Consider the following 17,272-nt stretch of genomic DNA (forward strand, 5'->3'; position numbering starts at 1 on the left):
TTTCTCCATCCTGGCTTATTTGTCGAAATACAACTTGTACTTATTGTCGATACAATTTATACAGCTTGTAGTTATGTTGGCAAATGAAGAATTCAGTCTGTGTTGGATTTGTCATCTTGGTGTGCTATATGCCGGCTTGGGGCTATTTTTTGAATAATAATAATAATAATAATAATAATAATAATAATAATAATAATAATAATAATAATAATAATAATAATAATAATAATAATAATAATACTCCCTTCGTCCAGTAAAAGTGACCACATTTTCATTTTGGATTGTCCCACTAAAAGTGACCGCTTTTTCAAAATGGAAATGTTTAGTATTTAATTAACTTCAATTAGTTAATTTAATTAAAATTTGTAATTAAACTTAAACAATCATTTAAATAAACGCGCACACACACACACACAAAGCTGCACACACTAGCACGCATTGTTATCTCTCTCGGCACTCTGCCGCCGCCATCGACGGTGGCGCCGCCCGACGGGACCGGCGTCTGCCGCCTCCATCTCTCCTCTCTTTACATCTCTCTCTCTCTGTAGACCTCTCTCTCTCTCTCTCTCTCGCTCTTTCTTTCTCGTTCGTCCTCTCTGTTGCCGGAACAGGACGCACGTACCCTTTCGTCGGCCTCTAGATCCGCCGCGGCCTCAAGACCACGACCGCCCCTATGGCCTCTTTTAGTCTTTGTGAAGAACACAAACCCTTGCCGCCTTCAATCCAACTCCTTTGATACTGTTGCCTACCTCAGATCTACTATCTTCCATGGATGATGATTCGGCGGCGACAATACTATCACGCTTCGATTCACTCTTCTCCACTCAATCCATCGGAAGCCTAACCATTGGAACTATGACAGCTACAGAGTCTATTCCGCCTCTCTCATGGGATACATTGTCCCTTTCAGACAAATATAACACGGTGGTTCCTGAAACTCCGATGTTTGGTGTTGGTGGCGTCGCCGGTGATGGGATTCGAGTTCTAGTTGAATCTAACACGGTGGTGCCCCGAACTCCGATTTTCATCCTTGATGGCTTCGCTGATGATGGGACTCAACTTCAGCCAGTCGAATCTGACACGGTGGTGCCCGAAACTCTGAGTTTCATCCTTGGTTGATTCGCTGATGATGGGATTCGAGTTCAGTCGGTCGAATTTAACACGGTGGTGCTCGAAACTCTGAGTTTTGTTCTTGATGGCTTCGCCGATGTTGGGATTCGAGTTCCAATCGAATCTGACAGTGTGGAGCCTGAAACTCCACCATCTTTACTTGATGGTTGGGCTAGTGACTGGTCCTATGATAGAAAAATACGCTACCTTAAATTGCTAGACATCTTGTGTCCTGGTGTCTTAGCCCTCTACACTCAGGTTAAGATGTTTTATTTGATGAATAGTAGTCTGATGAGATTTATGTTGCTGGATTGTGTTGCCCTGTGATGTCTTTTGATGCATTATTTCTGAGGGTTGTTATTGATATGAGATAAACTGCCTTAATATGCCCTGTGATGTCTTTTGATGCATTTTTTCTGAGGGTTGTTATTGATATGAGATAAGCTGCCTTAATATGCCCTGTGATGTCTTTTGATGCATTATTTCTGAGGGTTGTTATTGATATGAGATAAACTATCATTCACTAAGTAAAAGAAGTGTTTACATTCTAAACAATAGATACAAAAAGACCATTTTGTTGCTTATGATATAAATATGACCTTACCAAAAAGTAGGGAATACGAAATTCAAAAAGAAGAGAATACTAACTTCATCCTATTTAGCTAGCTAGTAACCAAATGACCTTACCAGATGGTTTATGTTGTAGATTGTACCATCCTTGTTTTCAGGTTGCATTAGATACTCCAAGCAATCCCTTACAAGCTTTTCCTCAACATAAATGTTTTGAGGAAGTGTACCACGCATTATCAATCCCCCTTTGTTCATATGTGGAATTCTGTAATTGTTTTCTCCCATCAGCATCTTAATCTCCTTGTAGCAGCATTGTAGGGTCAGAAAAACATTGTTTAATTTTTCTGCTGACAGTTCTTCAAAGGAGCTGTTGACATTCCTTAATAAATCATCTACACCATTTGCATACTAATTTCATACTGAACCATCTCTACTACAAAAGTTTACATACATAACAGTACATAGATAACGGTTTTTTTCAAAAACCGTTATGTATGAGCGCACTTTTAGGAATAGATAACAGTTTTTCGAAAATCCGTTATCTATGTACTGTTGTCTAAATGCATAGATAACGGTTTGAACAAATGCGTTATGTTTTTGCGTTATCTATTAGTTGCATACATAACGGTATTACAAAACCGTTACGCCACCGTTATCTATGACCATCTTTTATAACAGTTATTTATAACGCTAAAGAACCGTTATGTATAAGAGTCATTTACAACGGTTTTTGAACCGTTATGTATGAGCGTCTCTAAAAACTATTATGTATAATTTTTTTATTACTTTTTTTTAAATAATATTAATATTATATTATATTATATTATATTATATTATATTAAAAAATAACAAATTAAGTGTTTATCCTAAAATCTGAATTTATTTCTAGTTATAGACTTTGAAAAATAATAAAATCTAAATACATTATTAAAAACCTAAATACCAAAAATTAAATAATAAAAGTGAAACAAAAGAAAAAAAAAAGAAAAAAAAAGAAAGAAAAAGATTTGACTTCATTTCTTCAACGCCTAAAATCCTTATTCATTGCTCCCGCTTAATTTTCACGCTAACACCTCAAAATTTCCCCCAAATCGGACCTGGCCTCTTTCTCTCTTCACCATCGCCGTGCCCTGCCACCGCCGTCGCGACTCGCCGCCACGACCAGCGCCGCCCGGCACTCACTGCGCCCCCCATCTCGTCGTCCTCTATTTGTTTACCCGTAGCAGCAGCTGCGGAGATATCTCTCCATCTCGAACCCGCGTCGCCTGCCACCGACCGTGTCGACTCGCCGTTGCCACGCCGGCCGTCTTCTCGCCGCCCCTTTTAACCCTAGGCGCCGCGATAAACCCCATTTTAGCTCGCAAATCCCTATCTGCTCTTCGCGCGCGTCAGCTCGTAAACCCTATTTTTTCCAATTCCTCATTTAATTTATGATTGTTTCTCTTTGTTGTCAACAATTCATGGAGCTTCACGCTGTGAATTCAGATTTCAATTAGAATGCAGAATTTATTGGACTCGAGAAGCCATTCATCGAGCATGCCGCTTTGTGGATGAGTATCTACTATTGAATACCTTTCTCGCTGGTTATAGCCTCACAATTGTAGATGTTGCAGTCTGGACTGCTCTTGCTGGTAAAATTTATGCAATTCTATTATTGAGCTTCTTTATATCGATGATCCTTGATGTGGTCTCGACTTTTTTTTTTCCAAAGGACTTCTTTTCGTGAAAGAGATTACTCATGTTTTCAATGTGTATTATAGCTTGCCTTTGATTGCTATGTCTTTTCTATATAAATCATGGCACACAAGTATTCTACTTCTCAGAGAATATATGTTCTTTTATTTCTATTACAGGAGCTGGTCTGAGATGGGAAAGTTTAAGGAAATGTTCTTTTATATTCTCCCAAATTGTATATTATCCAATTTCTTGATATTGAGTATTTTTTCTTGTAGGGTTCCTGTAGTGGCTATGGTAACACTACAGGTTTTTGCTCCTCTATGTTATGTATGTCTCCATCTTCTCACTCGGAGCACAAAGCGAATCTGAGCAGATCTAGATCCCAAATCCAGTTCTTGCATTCCCCTCTATTTTTTCCATTTCAGGTAGCTTCTTCGCTTGATTATGTATTTCTTTCTACATTTTATGCCTGCTGGATTATAGATTCATTTCAGGTTCAAGAGATTCTGCATTTTATGCCTACTGGATTATAGATTCATTTTTATTGTTTGTTGGTTGTTGATTGTGTGAAATTGAGCTGTAGAGCAGTGCATATAGCTGACAGATTTGGGGTTTCCTGCATCAACATGGAAGAACCCTTTGAAAGAAGAAAAGTGATATCTATGAATAAACAATCAAATATAGACACCACTGCTCGGAAAGGGAAACATAGGAATGACCAGTGAATCGTCGGGCTTCATTCATTCTCCTCCTCCTCTTCTCTCTGAATGGCGCCGTGGACTGAGGAACGTCGATGAACGCCGCTCACTGCCATGGTCTTCGAGATTCGGGTGAGTGGTTGTCACCTCCACTCTGTCGTTACCTCTCTCACTCACTCTCACGAACAGATCTCCCTCACACACGAAGAGAATAGAAACCGAGTCCTAGCTCTCTCTCGACTCTCCTTGGTTAAGGGTAGCCGCAATTCTCCCATTTCGAAGCTAAGTTTCCTATCCCATCCACTGCAGCTAAAAATCAGCAGCTGCAGTATTACTGATTTCTATTCTTTATGTGATCTTTGTAGGTCTAAATACGAGCAGCAAGCATTTTTGAAGCCTAGCCTGCGTATTCAATCAGGTTCTGCAAAACAGTCTTTACAAGCAAGTTTATCCCGAAAGATTGTTAACAGCCTACGAAGTTCGAATTCATCAGAAAACTCAGTATGTTTCCACACTTATAGGTTTGAAATTTTGGGCGTCTACATCTATGTGATATGTTTCCTATGGTTGTGCTTTACAAGGCGAAGCTGTTATTGTTGAAGTAGATATTAAGCTAAGATAAAACTGAGTATCAAGATGGATATGTTAACTTTGAATTCCAGTGGAGTATCTTAGCATTAAGGTAATTGCAAATATGGTGATACAAGCAGGAATATATAGGAACAATGAAGGTTAAAGTACTTAAAGGCTCCAACTTAGCTGTTCGGGATATGCTATCAAGCGATCCATATATTGTGTTGACTCTCGGGCAGCAGGTTAGTATCTCTTTTCGTTCTTTGTTCTGCATTATTTCGGAGCGAGCCTAGGCTTTGAGTATTGTGCAACTGCTGAACTCAACTGAGTGGCCTAACTATCATGCTAGCAGTATCTTTTTGTGATGTTGGTTGTTTCTGATCCTCCTAGAAAGTGCAAACGAGCGTGGTGAATAGCTATTTGAATCCGGTATGGAATGAGGAGCTTACGCTTTCTATTCCACACGATTACAGCCAAGTAAAACTGGTAATCCCCGTGCTCATTTTCATCGTTATAACTCCATATTTGACACTCCACTGAACATCTACAAACGCTAATTTGAGAGAGAGAAATAGAGCAGAGTTTATGATGATTACTGTATCTTCTTTGTTGATGATAAAATGATAGCATAATTTCTTCCCTATTGGCATTTTGGTTCTTTTTTACTTTCATAGACCATGATATCTTATGATCAACACATGTATTCTCTGGTGATGAATCCAACAGCCAATTTGGTTGTTTCTAGTGTATAAAGCTAAGTAGATGCACAATGAATGTGACAGCAAGTTTATGATCACGATACGTTCTCTGCTGATGACATAATGGGAGAGGCGGACATAGACATTCAGCCGATGATAACCTCAGCATTGGCATACGGAGACGCTAGAAAGTTTGCGGACATGCAGATCGGGAAGTGGCTGAAATCATACGACAACGCACTCATAGAGGATAGCCCTGTCAACATTGTTGCTGGGAAGGTGAGGCAGGATCTGTGGCTCAGGCTCCAAAATGTAGAATCTGGTGAAGTAGAACTTGAACTAGAGTGGGTTCTTCTTTGAACTTTCTTCATTTGTATATGTATTCCCCCAACCTCATTATTGTCATTTTTCAGAATAAATTTTATCATGTATGATTTTTTTTTTCTTTTAAGTTCTAGCATGTATTCTTCATGGCCAGGACTATTTTACTGGATAGCGGGTCTTTCATTTACTGGATTTCTGTTTTTGTTTTGGAAATTTTAGAAGTGTGTTGAATTGCTATGAACTGTGCACTATTCATGGTGGTGTTTGCTGATTACAGGTGCCCCAAGTGCGTAGAACTAAAGCTTCGCCGTGAAGGTGCTGCTTTCTGGTTCGTTCTTTGATTGCGCTTTTGGAGTGTAATTTTACTAGCTTCTAGTTTTATTTCCATTGAAGCTGGATTAAATTTGTCCTAGACTTAGAAATTGTAGGTAAGACAATTGGGGATCTTCGAAGCTAGGTGCGTTGTAGACTGACTCCCTGGCCTTAGTATTGTATTAGCCTCTACAGAGCATCTATCTGACTTTGTTCTGCATGAAACACTTCTGCTGATTAGGCTTCATTCCTTTTGGAATTGGTTGCAAGTAATGCCTATTCTTTATCCTTTCCAGTTCCCAAGAGTGTTTCAAGGCATCCTGGAGTTCCCATAAATTTGTTCACTTGAATGCAAAATCTTCTTTAATTGCATCTGAAAGTTATAGTGAACAGAACTTGGGTCTGCCGGGTGACGGCTGGCTCTACTGCTTGATAGAAGGACAAGCACAGACACCAAAACTTCCACATTTTGACTGGACCGGGTAATTCATTTGCCTAGTTATCATTTTAATTACCTCTAACCCCAAAAATAAAACAATGCTTGTCCCAGCTACAAACTTTATGTTTAATTTTTTTATCTGGTTTATTTCTCTGTCCTTTTCAGGCCATTAAGACCATATCCAATGTCACAGAAACGTATAGTACCTACTCATATTGATCAACCTGACAATTAGTTTGAATGTTAAGATACTTTAGCAATATACAAGGTGTGGTTACTTTTTGTTTGGCTGTGTAATTCTCTATGTTTAATCATATATGATTTTGTGGTTGATATTTCCTGATACTCATGATAAATAGTTATTTGGATCATATATTCTCGTCTTGTTTCATTTTCCAGTTTGAATTGCTCCGACGTTAGTTTCATGGTTTGCAGAGTCAATTTCATGCCTAGAGGAATCTGTAAATATCTTTCTGGATATTGGAAGGTTTAATATGTCTGCAAGGTATTATAAGGTAAAAGATTAAATGTTTGCAGATATCTGATTTTCCAATTCATTCTTTTGAATTTCACGTTAGCCACCGGGTTGGTTCTGTTCCATATGCTGAATTTTTCAGCCTTACGTAACAAAAGTAGTTCTCTGTATAAGGACATTGGTATGTTATTAGTCACCGTTTAGGCATAATCTTGATTCTTGAGTATTATTACAGTACTGAGAAGTAATTGAAAGATGGTAATTTGAGATATCTTAATATGCAGGAAATTCTTGAGTATTATTATCAGCATTAGTCACCATTTACACTTATGTGGAGATGGATAATTTTGAAAAATAGATGCCTTTACTTGAACTGAGCTTTGGAAGGAAAATTCTTGAGCAAATAAATTAGTGTGCATCAGTGTTGGACTTGTAGTTTGATGTATTCCAGCTGAGCCTTTGTGTGCACGCATGAGTTTTTATCAAGGGAGGAAGATCAAGATGGAGATGTTACTTTCAAAAAGGGAGGAAGATCAAGATGGAGATGAGCGCGAAGGAAGCCTTTGAAAGGTCGATGAGGACTTTGTCGGAGTGGATAAGCCAGGAAGTGAATCGAAATATGTAATGATCTTATATACTTGATACTTGGTTCATTCGGATGATAATGTACGAATATTTTGGATAATATATAATATTGTTATTGTTGATTTTATCATTTTGTTGTTTTAAAGTTATTTATTTATTTCTTGATATAAATAATATAAAAATTGAGAAAAAAATATTAAATATTAAAGATAATGGTTAAAATCGTTGTAAAAGGTACAAAAAACCGTTATCTATATCTTACAAAGATAACGGTTTAAACCGTTATAAAAAGTATAAAAAACTGTTAACTATGTTATGAGAAAAAAGAAATATTATATAATACATAACAGATTAATTCTAATACATAACAGTCTAAAACCGTTATCTTTTTCTTACAAAGATAACGGTTTAAACCGTTATAAAAAGTATAAAAAACTGTTAACTATAATATGAAAAAATATATATTATGGAATAGATAACGGATAAATTATTATACATAACAGTCGAAAACCGTTATCTTTTTCTTACAAAGATAACGGTTTAAACCGTTATAAAAAGTATAAAAAACTGTTAACTATAATATGAAAAAATATATATTATGGAATAGATAACGGATAAATTATAATACATAACAGTCGAAAACCGTTATGTATAATCAATATAGATAACGGTTTTATAACCGTGATGTATGTGTGGTTGTACTGTTATCTTTTCCCTTCATAGATAACGGTTTTTAAACCGTTGTGTATGACACCTATAATAGATAACACCACTATACACAACGGTTTTTTTGCTCATAGATAACGGATAAAATCCGTTATCTATGAGCGTTTTTCTAGTAGCAGCTGCTTTGAAATCCTCATCATTTGGATCAACATGAGGTTTTGCATTTTCTTGTTGAATGATAATGTGTTTGCTTGCACAGGAAGGCCATTTAGCTTTAATGGCAGGTATAATCTGGGAGTTTAAATAGAATAAACTAAGTGATGACATAAATTTTGTCTGATAGTAGTTCATAGAAAACAGAATATTGCTACTTGTTTGATGATATAGTCCTTTATGACTGACTTCGTGATAGCTTGAATTGGTTTGGTCTCCAATGAGCCATTTAATCTGTTCTTTGAATTTCTTTTTGCTGGCTCCAAAGTAGTGAATGGAAATATTCTAATTTTTCCGTCGAATATGAGATTCCCATCACTTGAATATAGTGGTCTGGTCACATCGCACATGAACATCACTAAAGTGATGAATCTTTTCGATTTACATGATCTGGAAGAAGATAGCACCTATCTGAGCACTTTGTGATATAAAACTATTTTTTGTCTATGTGAATTGTGTTGTGCATTCCTATGAAATTCAGCTTTTCATTTGATATATCTGGACTCAAATGACTCAAACTCCAACGTAGCCTGGCAAGCTTGTTCACCTAAGCAAGTGTTGGCTTTATTGCACTTGTGTGTGCCCTTATCTGCCTTTGCTTTATCCAACTGCCAACTTGGCTTTTGCTACACTAAGATGCACCGTCATCTTTCTTACTGTAGACCTTTGAAGCACATAAAGGTTTCTAACTTTTTCTACATCAAGTTTCATTCTATCATTGTGTTGATTACCTTATTTTCTTGGCAGCAATATGACAGGGTTTCCAGAGACTAGATGCTCCTTTGCAACTTTCCAGATCTTGTATAGGGGTGAGCATTCGGGCGGGTTGGGTTGAAACCGAACTGAAATACCCAACCCGAAACCCAAACCGCCTAAAAAATTTCAAACCAAACCAAACCGTTTGACTGGTCAAAACCGAACCAAACCGAACCGTAAATTTTCGGTTCGGTTTGGCCAAAACCGTTTTTTTTTTTTAAAAAAAAAGCTATAAGCAAAAATTAAAGTACTATGAATAAGTAAAAATTACCACATCTAGATAAATCCATTTACTTCTACAATCAAGAGTTTGTAAAAATTAAAGAACAAGCACAGAATAAAAATCTTATGTACTTTTGAATTTAATGTAAAGTGTAAAATTCTAAATTTAATTTTTAAATATTTATTAATTAATTAATTAAAAATAAATATTTATTAATTATATTTAAATCGGGCGGGTTCGGTTTATAAACCAAACCGTTTTTCTCAAATCGAACCCGAACCGTTTTCTGGCGGTTTGAAAATTTTCAAACCAAACCGAACCGTTTTCTCTACATAAACCGAACCAAACCGCCCGGTTTGGTTCGGTTCGGTTGGGTTTGGCGGTTCCGGTTTGGTTTTGCTCAACCCTAATCTTGTAGACCGATTTTCTGGTGATACCAAAAGATGTAGAAGCCTCTTTTGGAGCTCCATGATTTAGCTTTCCGTTGCAGCTTTTTTGAACAAGAAACTAAGTGACGTTATTACGCTCTAGTGTTGATTAATTTTCCTTTCTCTGTTCAGCCATTGTAGCTTCTCTTGCATTTATGTTGTTTAAAGTGAGAGAAGCTTAGAATGCAGATTGCATTTATGCCTTTAAATGATTGTATTTATGGTGTGTTAAGTAAGGGTAATTTTGAATTAGTTGAAAATTTCCCTCCACTATTTTGGTCACGTCAAGCAAGCTTGTTGACACGCACTCGTCGTACGGTACGATCAAAATACTCGTGTTTGCCCTAGACGGACAAATCACTCTTATATGCTCACAACCAAAGATCAGTCTTAGTAGCAAGTATAGGGTCGAATCCCACAGGGAGTGATGAACCACTTTTGTTCTCCGAAAACAAACTGAGGTGTCACAAGTCTCAATTTGTATAACCTGCGCAAAGAAACTTAAACGAAGATAAAAAATAACAAGGGTAAGGTTTTAGGTTAGGTCATAACAATTGTCAATATTTATTTCGGTCATAGGCATACTAAAGATCCACCCATGATCCGTGTAAACTCAAGGCGTGGCCCAAAGACATTGGGGTGTTTCAAGAGATTACACTTCACACTTAGGATGGTTGAGTCCATTGTAGTCACTTGGTCCGAATGTCACAAGGCAGTACTTCACTTCTCCTTAGGTAGTAGTCATATCCGATAGTCTCCAAGTGTTAGGTCCTGAGGGTCTCGAATAGGTGTATGGGGGGGGAATACACCTATAGGCTATTTTTACAATAATCTACCGACCTCAATCAGAGGGATCTCAGTCAGAGATTCAACCGAAACTTTGCATGCAAACAAGACTCATGTTTTACCGAAATCGTTTTGACCAACAGGGTTGACGACTGATACTGAAAGCTCTTCAGTTAAAAGTTATCAGTTAAGTTGCTGGAACTTAACTGATCCAAGTTAAGGCTTCAGTCGTGTTTGCAAAGATAGAGATGATATCACTCTTCCTTACTATCAGAGAATAGTTCAGTCAGATTGATATCATACGCAGCGGAAATTAAACTTAGTTTCGTAATAGCCTCGGTGGAGCAGGTTGTTGGATTAAGGTTTCTCTTTGCTGTTATTCAGTGTTCAGTTTTATCAATTGAAATAGCACAAGTAAGAATGTAAAACTGAAAGCTGTAAATAACACAGAGACTTTTACGTGGTTCGGAAAAACCCTTTCCTACATCCACGGTTGGTTGATCAGACCAACAATCCACTCCGCAAGTGCTTCACTGGTGCACTGCAAACCGTACCCGTGTACTTGCCTGGTGCACACAACCGTAAATTGAAGAAAACCCTTCTTCAGCACCCACACACCTCGCGTAGGATTTCCCTGCTAAGCACACCTCGTGCTCAGACTTTTCACTCAGAGTTCAGAGTACCTTCCTGAACTCCGAACCACTCAAACACTCTTATGGGGATGAGGTTTGAACGAGTGCCAACTATACTTACAAAGAACAAGTTCTTTGAAGCAAGTTTGACCTTTGGCTTCTGGGTAAACAAATATATGCCTAGGGTCTAAGAGAATGTATGTAATCAGCAGTGACTGATTTTGGCTTTGGAATTCTCTTCTTCGATTCAAGCTTTGGGACGGTTAAGCTTTAGGCTGAGTAGCAATTTTGGCAGAGCTTCAGCTTATGTCGTTGAATCGGTGAAGGTTGAAGTGATCCTCGAGCGCTATTTGTAGGAGAACTCTTGAATAGATCCGTTGGCGTAAATCGTCCTCAAGATTTCTTCCGTTGGAGAGCAATTCGAATTTGGGCTGAGGCTTCAATCTTCGAGGTTCCTTATCTGTGTGGAAACGACTCTCTTTGATGGACAGGAGATGTGACATCTCTGAAAAGTAACCACCAGATAGGAATGACCTCTGCAGAGATAAGATATTCTGAGATCTCTGCATTTAATGCGGTTGTACTTGTGCGTACGTTGCTTCCTCTGAACGTTGGAAGATCAGTCCTAGGAGGAATGTTCAACTGATACTTGACTTTAGTATCAGTCCTTTGTGCGCATTAAATAATCAGTCTTCAACTGATACTTCAATTGGTATCTGCAGTCTTCAGTCTTCAGTCTTCGTTCTTCAGTCTTCAGTCTTCAGTCTTCGACACCGCAACTAAACTAGAAACGAACTCTAACACTTGAGTTCTGAACGATTCTAGTCTATTACATATAAGTCCTATGAATTTTGGTATTATCAAAACAAGGGTTAGGATATTCCACAAGGTTCCCAACACCAAGTATGACCCTCACCAACCTTCTCTCCCGAGGTCCCAACTCCGCACTTTGAGTGACAATATAAATTAAAATCTTCAAAATTTAAATTACAATATTGAATAAAGCCTAGTTTGGTTGCCTAATTTAGTCCTAGATAGATTATTAATCTAGGCTCATCATACTGTTTGATATCTTTTATTAAAAATTCCAAGGCCCTTCACTAATTTGCAGCCCGTTCATATTATCCTGTAGCTTTTAGGACAATTTATCTTACCAAAAACCCTTTGCGATTCTCCATTCCTTCTTTTCTACAGTCGACGAAACCATTGATCAATCTACAAGCTTCGATTCTCAAATTGTTGCACCCCTCTCACGATTCAGGATTATGCGCTGAAAGGAATGGTTTAATAGGTAACAAGATCCGTTTTTTTTTATCCTTCATTCTATATCTTATACTTTGATTGTGGGCTATAATTTTTCATCCATTACATGTTGATTTAAGCTGCTTTTTAAAATTGCATGTGATATTCTTGCTATTATTGGCATTGCTCGAGCCGCTTTTTAAAAATTTTCGTCCATTATATATTGGTTTGCCCAATTTTTTATATTTTTGGATTTTATTTATGAGTGAAGTTTAATGAGCATTTGGGTGTGAGAAAATGTATTACATGAGAATTATCTGTTATTATTGGCATTGCTTGTTGTAGCTAAGAGTATTATTTTACTTTCCATTTTGATGATCCTATCAATGTAGCTACGAGTCTTTTAAATGGAGCCTTTCAAATATTACCATGGCAGAGCTACTGAAAATAAATAGAATCTTTTAAATGGAGCCTTTTCAATATTCCCATGGCAGAGCTACTGAAACTAAATCAGACAAAATTATATAGAGAATGACATCGGAGATTGTTCAATGATATGTGTCAACTGCTAGATGTTGAGTCGACAAACGATAAAGGCGACGAAACACTTCCACTGGTAAAACTGCTTTCCCGGTGAAGCCAAAAGAGAAAGATTCAAATGGGCGGAAAGCGGCAAACTCTAGCTCTTGTGCATCGTCTAGCCCTAGCAAATGGTGGAAGAACGGATTCATGTAGAAGGTTATCTTGCGGTGCTGCATGTGTGTCTTAATCTTGCTCTAGTCATTTTAAATTCATGTTGTTGTAGGCATTTTAAATTCATGTGTTAGATTGTGTGTGTGTGTCTGCATGTAGGTGTTTATTTTGCTGCCCTTATGTCATCTTGATTTGTAGACTTCTCCTGTGCCATTTGTAAGCACAACTGATATGTAGTGAACTGTTTTATGAGATTTCTTGTGGTCAAAATTCAGGTTTTAAGGAGCTCATTTACATATCTTATCTTTATAGATGTATGAATTGGTGATCCATTTAGTGGAGTCCAAAATCTTGATTCTTGCCTTGATGGTTTTGAGAGACGAGCTGACTTGTAAAATGAGCATTATAAAATACCTTGAGGAGTTCATTTCAGGTCCGTTCCAGGAAATTTTGCCTCTTGAAAATGGGATCAGCCAGAGACTAGAGCCATAGTTTGAGGAAGATGGAGAAATTCATAAAAAGGCAAAAGCCTAGTCCTTTCCTTTTACTTCTCATTTGTGTTAAGATTTGATAAGTGGGAGGATGGGTTGTAATTTTTTGATTTTATCAAGGTTACTTTTGTAAAATTGTATCTTAGACTTGAAGTTAAACAATGATACCAAACAATGCATTTGTGCTATATAGGTTTTTAATCTTAGATATCAAACACATAAAATATAATACTAATCTAATAGAGCCATAATAATTATCTCAAGTTTAATTAACTTAAGTTAATTCTGACATGGAAACCAAACTAGCCCTAAGTAAACTAAACTTACTAAACAATTTTACTACACTAATGTTTCTAAACTACTAAGACAAATTACTAATTCTAAAAAAACTATTGCCACCCTGCCATCCTACCAAATCGGCGGTTCGGTTCGGTGGATAAATGTTGATTTTTGGTTAAAAAAACTCTGGCTCTTAACCGGACCAGGTGTTTCATAGATCCGATTATGATTCGTGGTCAACGGTTTGGGGCCCGGACCGTTGGCCACAGATCGGTTCACCCGATTTCGATTAGCCATGGACAACACTAAGAAAATAGAAAGATGATGAGGAGTGAAGTATGTCATCAACTTTGATTATGGCACGTGTGTATCACAATACAAGAAGAGAATGATGATCTGCTGAAAATATAGATACAAGGGTGTAAGACTCACTCGCCAGAAAAGTGATACCTCATAAGGCTGGAAATGTCCACCGCATAGAATACTACCTTACATGGCTGAGTATGTCTATCGCGGGAAATGATATCCCACGATGCCAAGTACTTAGGACAAATTATTAAACCGATATCTCTAATCTCTACACGGGAGGATAGTATACTTCATATATCATCATCTAGCCATGGAACAAAGACAAATTGTTAATTGAAAGCGATAGACTGTTGAGCTTACCGCCGTCATACTCTTGACTCCATGCAGAGTACGTGAGCCTGTCGGAAAAGACTACAATGCCCTTATCATGTAACACCTATAAATAGCGAATCACTGTGTATTGTAAACGCACGTGCAATAATTCGAGCAATTAATTCCCTTTACGTGTTCTTCATCATTCTTCCGATATTTTTTGAGAATTTTGTCATCAGGTGATTTTTCATTGATCTTCACCATTCGTTTTACATTTCTCATTTATGAATTAAACAAAAGATATTTATTGATGGATAGATTATAAAATAACATACGAATCTCAATATAATCCCCCAATTCTTTACATCTTTGAGAATGACACAAGTTTTGACAAAATTACTAAGTGTGATGTGAATGGAATAAGAGTTTCATTTTTATTATAATATTAAAGTGATTAGGATGGAATAAGGATCTCACTTAATGAAGTAGGAAATAATATTTACTAAAATAAAAGGAGATAAAAGTTTGAAAAACAAACTAAAATAGTAAAGTAGTGTTTGGTAGGAGTGATAAGCCAAGATAGACAAATAATCTTGGCTTATACCTTGTTTGGTACCCCATATTACTTATTTTGGCAGCCTGTCATAAATTGTTGGCACAGTGCTAATACACTATTCCCTTCAGCCTACTTATCTCACACCTACCATCAGATATCTCAGCCCCTTTAAACAGTAGTACATATTAGATGGGCACAAGACAATAATACCCTCTTCTTCAATCTCTCAGTCTCGTCGTGTTCGTTATCGATGTTGAGCCTTCAACAAGCAATAGCAGCACCCCGGTGTGGCGCGGTGTGCGCAAGGTATAACGCCTTTACCACTAGCGCAAATGTGTCGTTGGTGAGATGAGAAAGGCGACGACGACGAGATATTTTTTTATTTTTGTTTTTTGGCATTGGTGTTATGTAAGAATCAAGATGCAAGAATGTGGAGTGTTATGCAATTAGAAAAAGATGAGTTTAGGGAGAAAAGTGGGTGGCCAGCTAGAAGAACTGATGAAAGAAGATTGAATTTGGGTGGAGGGATAGGTAGTCAGCGACAAGAATTAGAGGAAGAAGATGGGACGATTTGGGGTGTGTTATGGAGGAAGATATAGTTAAGGGGCATCGTCTAATTTGGGGACTCATGGAAGAAGACGGTTTTTTTTTTGTGGGGAGGGTGAGGGTCTGGTGGTTCTGTTTTTGGGGGTTAGTGGAGGAGGCCTGATCACTATTTTACTAGCAATAGAAACTGCAACTCACATATATAGTATAATTATAGCAAAAACAACAAGCAGAGTATCCTATTCACTGGTTTGACAAACGAAAACACAATAAATAATCATAATAAATACTTATTCAATATCAGACAAAAGAACAAAAATATGATGAATATCTAAAAACTACACTAAACTAATGCAAAATAAATTAAATCAGATAATAAAATTCAAGAATAAAAATATTGATCCTATAAAATGCAATTTCATTAATAAAATCTACACAATTAATCTATTAATACAAATTACAATTCAATCCAGTCTTATCACAATGAGATCACATAAATAATACACTTTCACTAGAACAATTTATTATAGTTGATTATTAAATTCTCTATCTCCGCTTGGTCTCAAGAAAATCTACTAATTTCCAAAAGTGCATAAGAATAGCTCCTTATGATTCACATATCTCCGCTAGGTCTGAAGGTTAAAAAATCATATCACACATTCTTAAATCGATTAAACAATTATCTCTACTAGGTCTCAAACTTAATAACCAAACACACAAATTATTAATCAAACAATTCACAAAAAATGAGGCACCGAAAATTATGAATCAGAAACTGAAAGACAATATAATATTAATAAATCAATCACATATATTTAATCAACTACAAGAAGATCCTAGAATTGGAAAATAAACTAGTGAGACATAACAAAATAAATCAAAGACACAATTAAAAGAAAGTAATTGAAATAAAAAAATTAATAAAACAAAAAAAAATCAGAATGAATAGGTGAAATCTTCAATCTTAATAAAATATATCTAAAACCAAAAAACTAGGAAAGCAATAAATCCATAGCCAACCTACGAAATGACTGTTCAGATTTCAAGCTAGCTGGGGACGGGGGAGGGGGAGGGGGCGAGGTTGAGATTCAATATATAAATAAATAAATATATTATATTAAATTTATTTATTCATATAAAATTAAAATTGTAATTTATTTATTTAATCTGTAGTGGTATGTTTTTATCAAATAAAAATATTTACTCTTTGTATTATATCTTACTTATGTACTAAACACCTATAAATAATACAATCTCAATTAATTCATACGGATTATTATTTATCTAGATTTTATTTATAATCTCACGTTTCAATTTATATACCATACACGCCTTAAAAGGGGTAAAGCATTCGAAGAGGAGTTATAAAAAAAAATATTTCATTCGTCCACTAATTCAAGGCCTACTTGTCTTTTTGGTCCGTCCATCAATTCAAGACCTATCTATTTTTAATAAGTATTTATTCATATTCTAATCACAAAAGTACACTTTCCCCACTCAATTCAAGTATTTATTCATATTCTAATCACAAAAGTACATTTTCCCCACTCAATTCATATTTTTTTTGCTTTGACTTTAATAAAATGTGGGTCTTTTTGTGATGTCCGGGGACGAAGTGCGGAGTGATCGCCGGTGCAAAAGAGGCACGGACAAGGAGCGGCTCCGGTTAAGACTTCCAA

The 17,272-nt window shown here is 36.6% G+C and overlaps 2 protein-coding genes and 1 long non-coding RNA gene across 3 annotated transcripts; all 3 read left to right on the forward strand.

Moving 5' to 3' along the window:
* Positions 1-4,154: 4,154 nt before the first annotated feature.
* On the forward strand, positions 4,155-5,744 carry LOC130988390 (ADP-ribosylation factor GTPase-activating protein AGD12-like). The gene is made up of 4 exons (XM_057912214.1): positions 4,155-4,556; positions 4,766-4,870; positions 5,019-5,114; positions 5,411-5,744. The coding sequence occupies exons 1-4, from the start codon at positions 4,170-4,172 to the stop codon at positions 5,684-5,686; spliced, it is 864 nt and encodes a 287-aa protein (XP_057768197.1). The 5' UTR covers positions 4,155-4,169; the 3' UTR covers positions 5,687-5,744.
* Positions 5,745-5,828: 84 nt separating this feature from the next.
* On the forward strand, positions 5,829-6,669 carry LOC130988391 (methionine aminopeptidase 1A-like). Its single transcript, XM_057912215.1, has 3 exons — positions 5,829-5,978; positions 6,259-6,444; positions 6,567-6,669. Exons 1-3 carry the CDS (start codon positions 5,887-5,889, stop codon positions 6,634-6,636), a joined length of 348 nt encoding a protein of 115 aa, XP_057768198.1. The 5' UTR covers positions 5,829-5,886; the 3' UTR covers positions 6,637-6,669.
* Positions 6,670-12,291: 5,622 nt separating this feature from the next.
* Positions 12,292-13,731, forward strand: LOC130988392 (uncharacterized). The gene is made up of 3 exons (XR_009090081.1): positions 12,292-12,456; positions 12,902-13,145; positions 13,413-13,731. It is a non-coding gene; the product is annotated as an uncharacterized LOC130988392 (long non-coding RNA).
* The last annotated feature ends 3,541 nt before the right edge of the window (positions 13,732-17,272 follow it).

Source organism: Salvia miltiorrhiza, chromosome 6 (assembly GCF_028751815.1).
Source record: "Salvia miltiorrhiza cultivar Shanhuang (shh) chromosome 6, IMPLAD_Smil_shh, whole genome shotgun sequence".
NCBI classification, from domain to species: Eukaryota; Viridiplantae; Streptophyta; class Magnoliopsida; order Lamiales; family Lamiaceae; genus Salvia; species Salvia miltiorrhiza.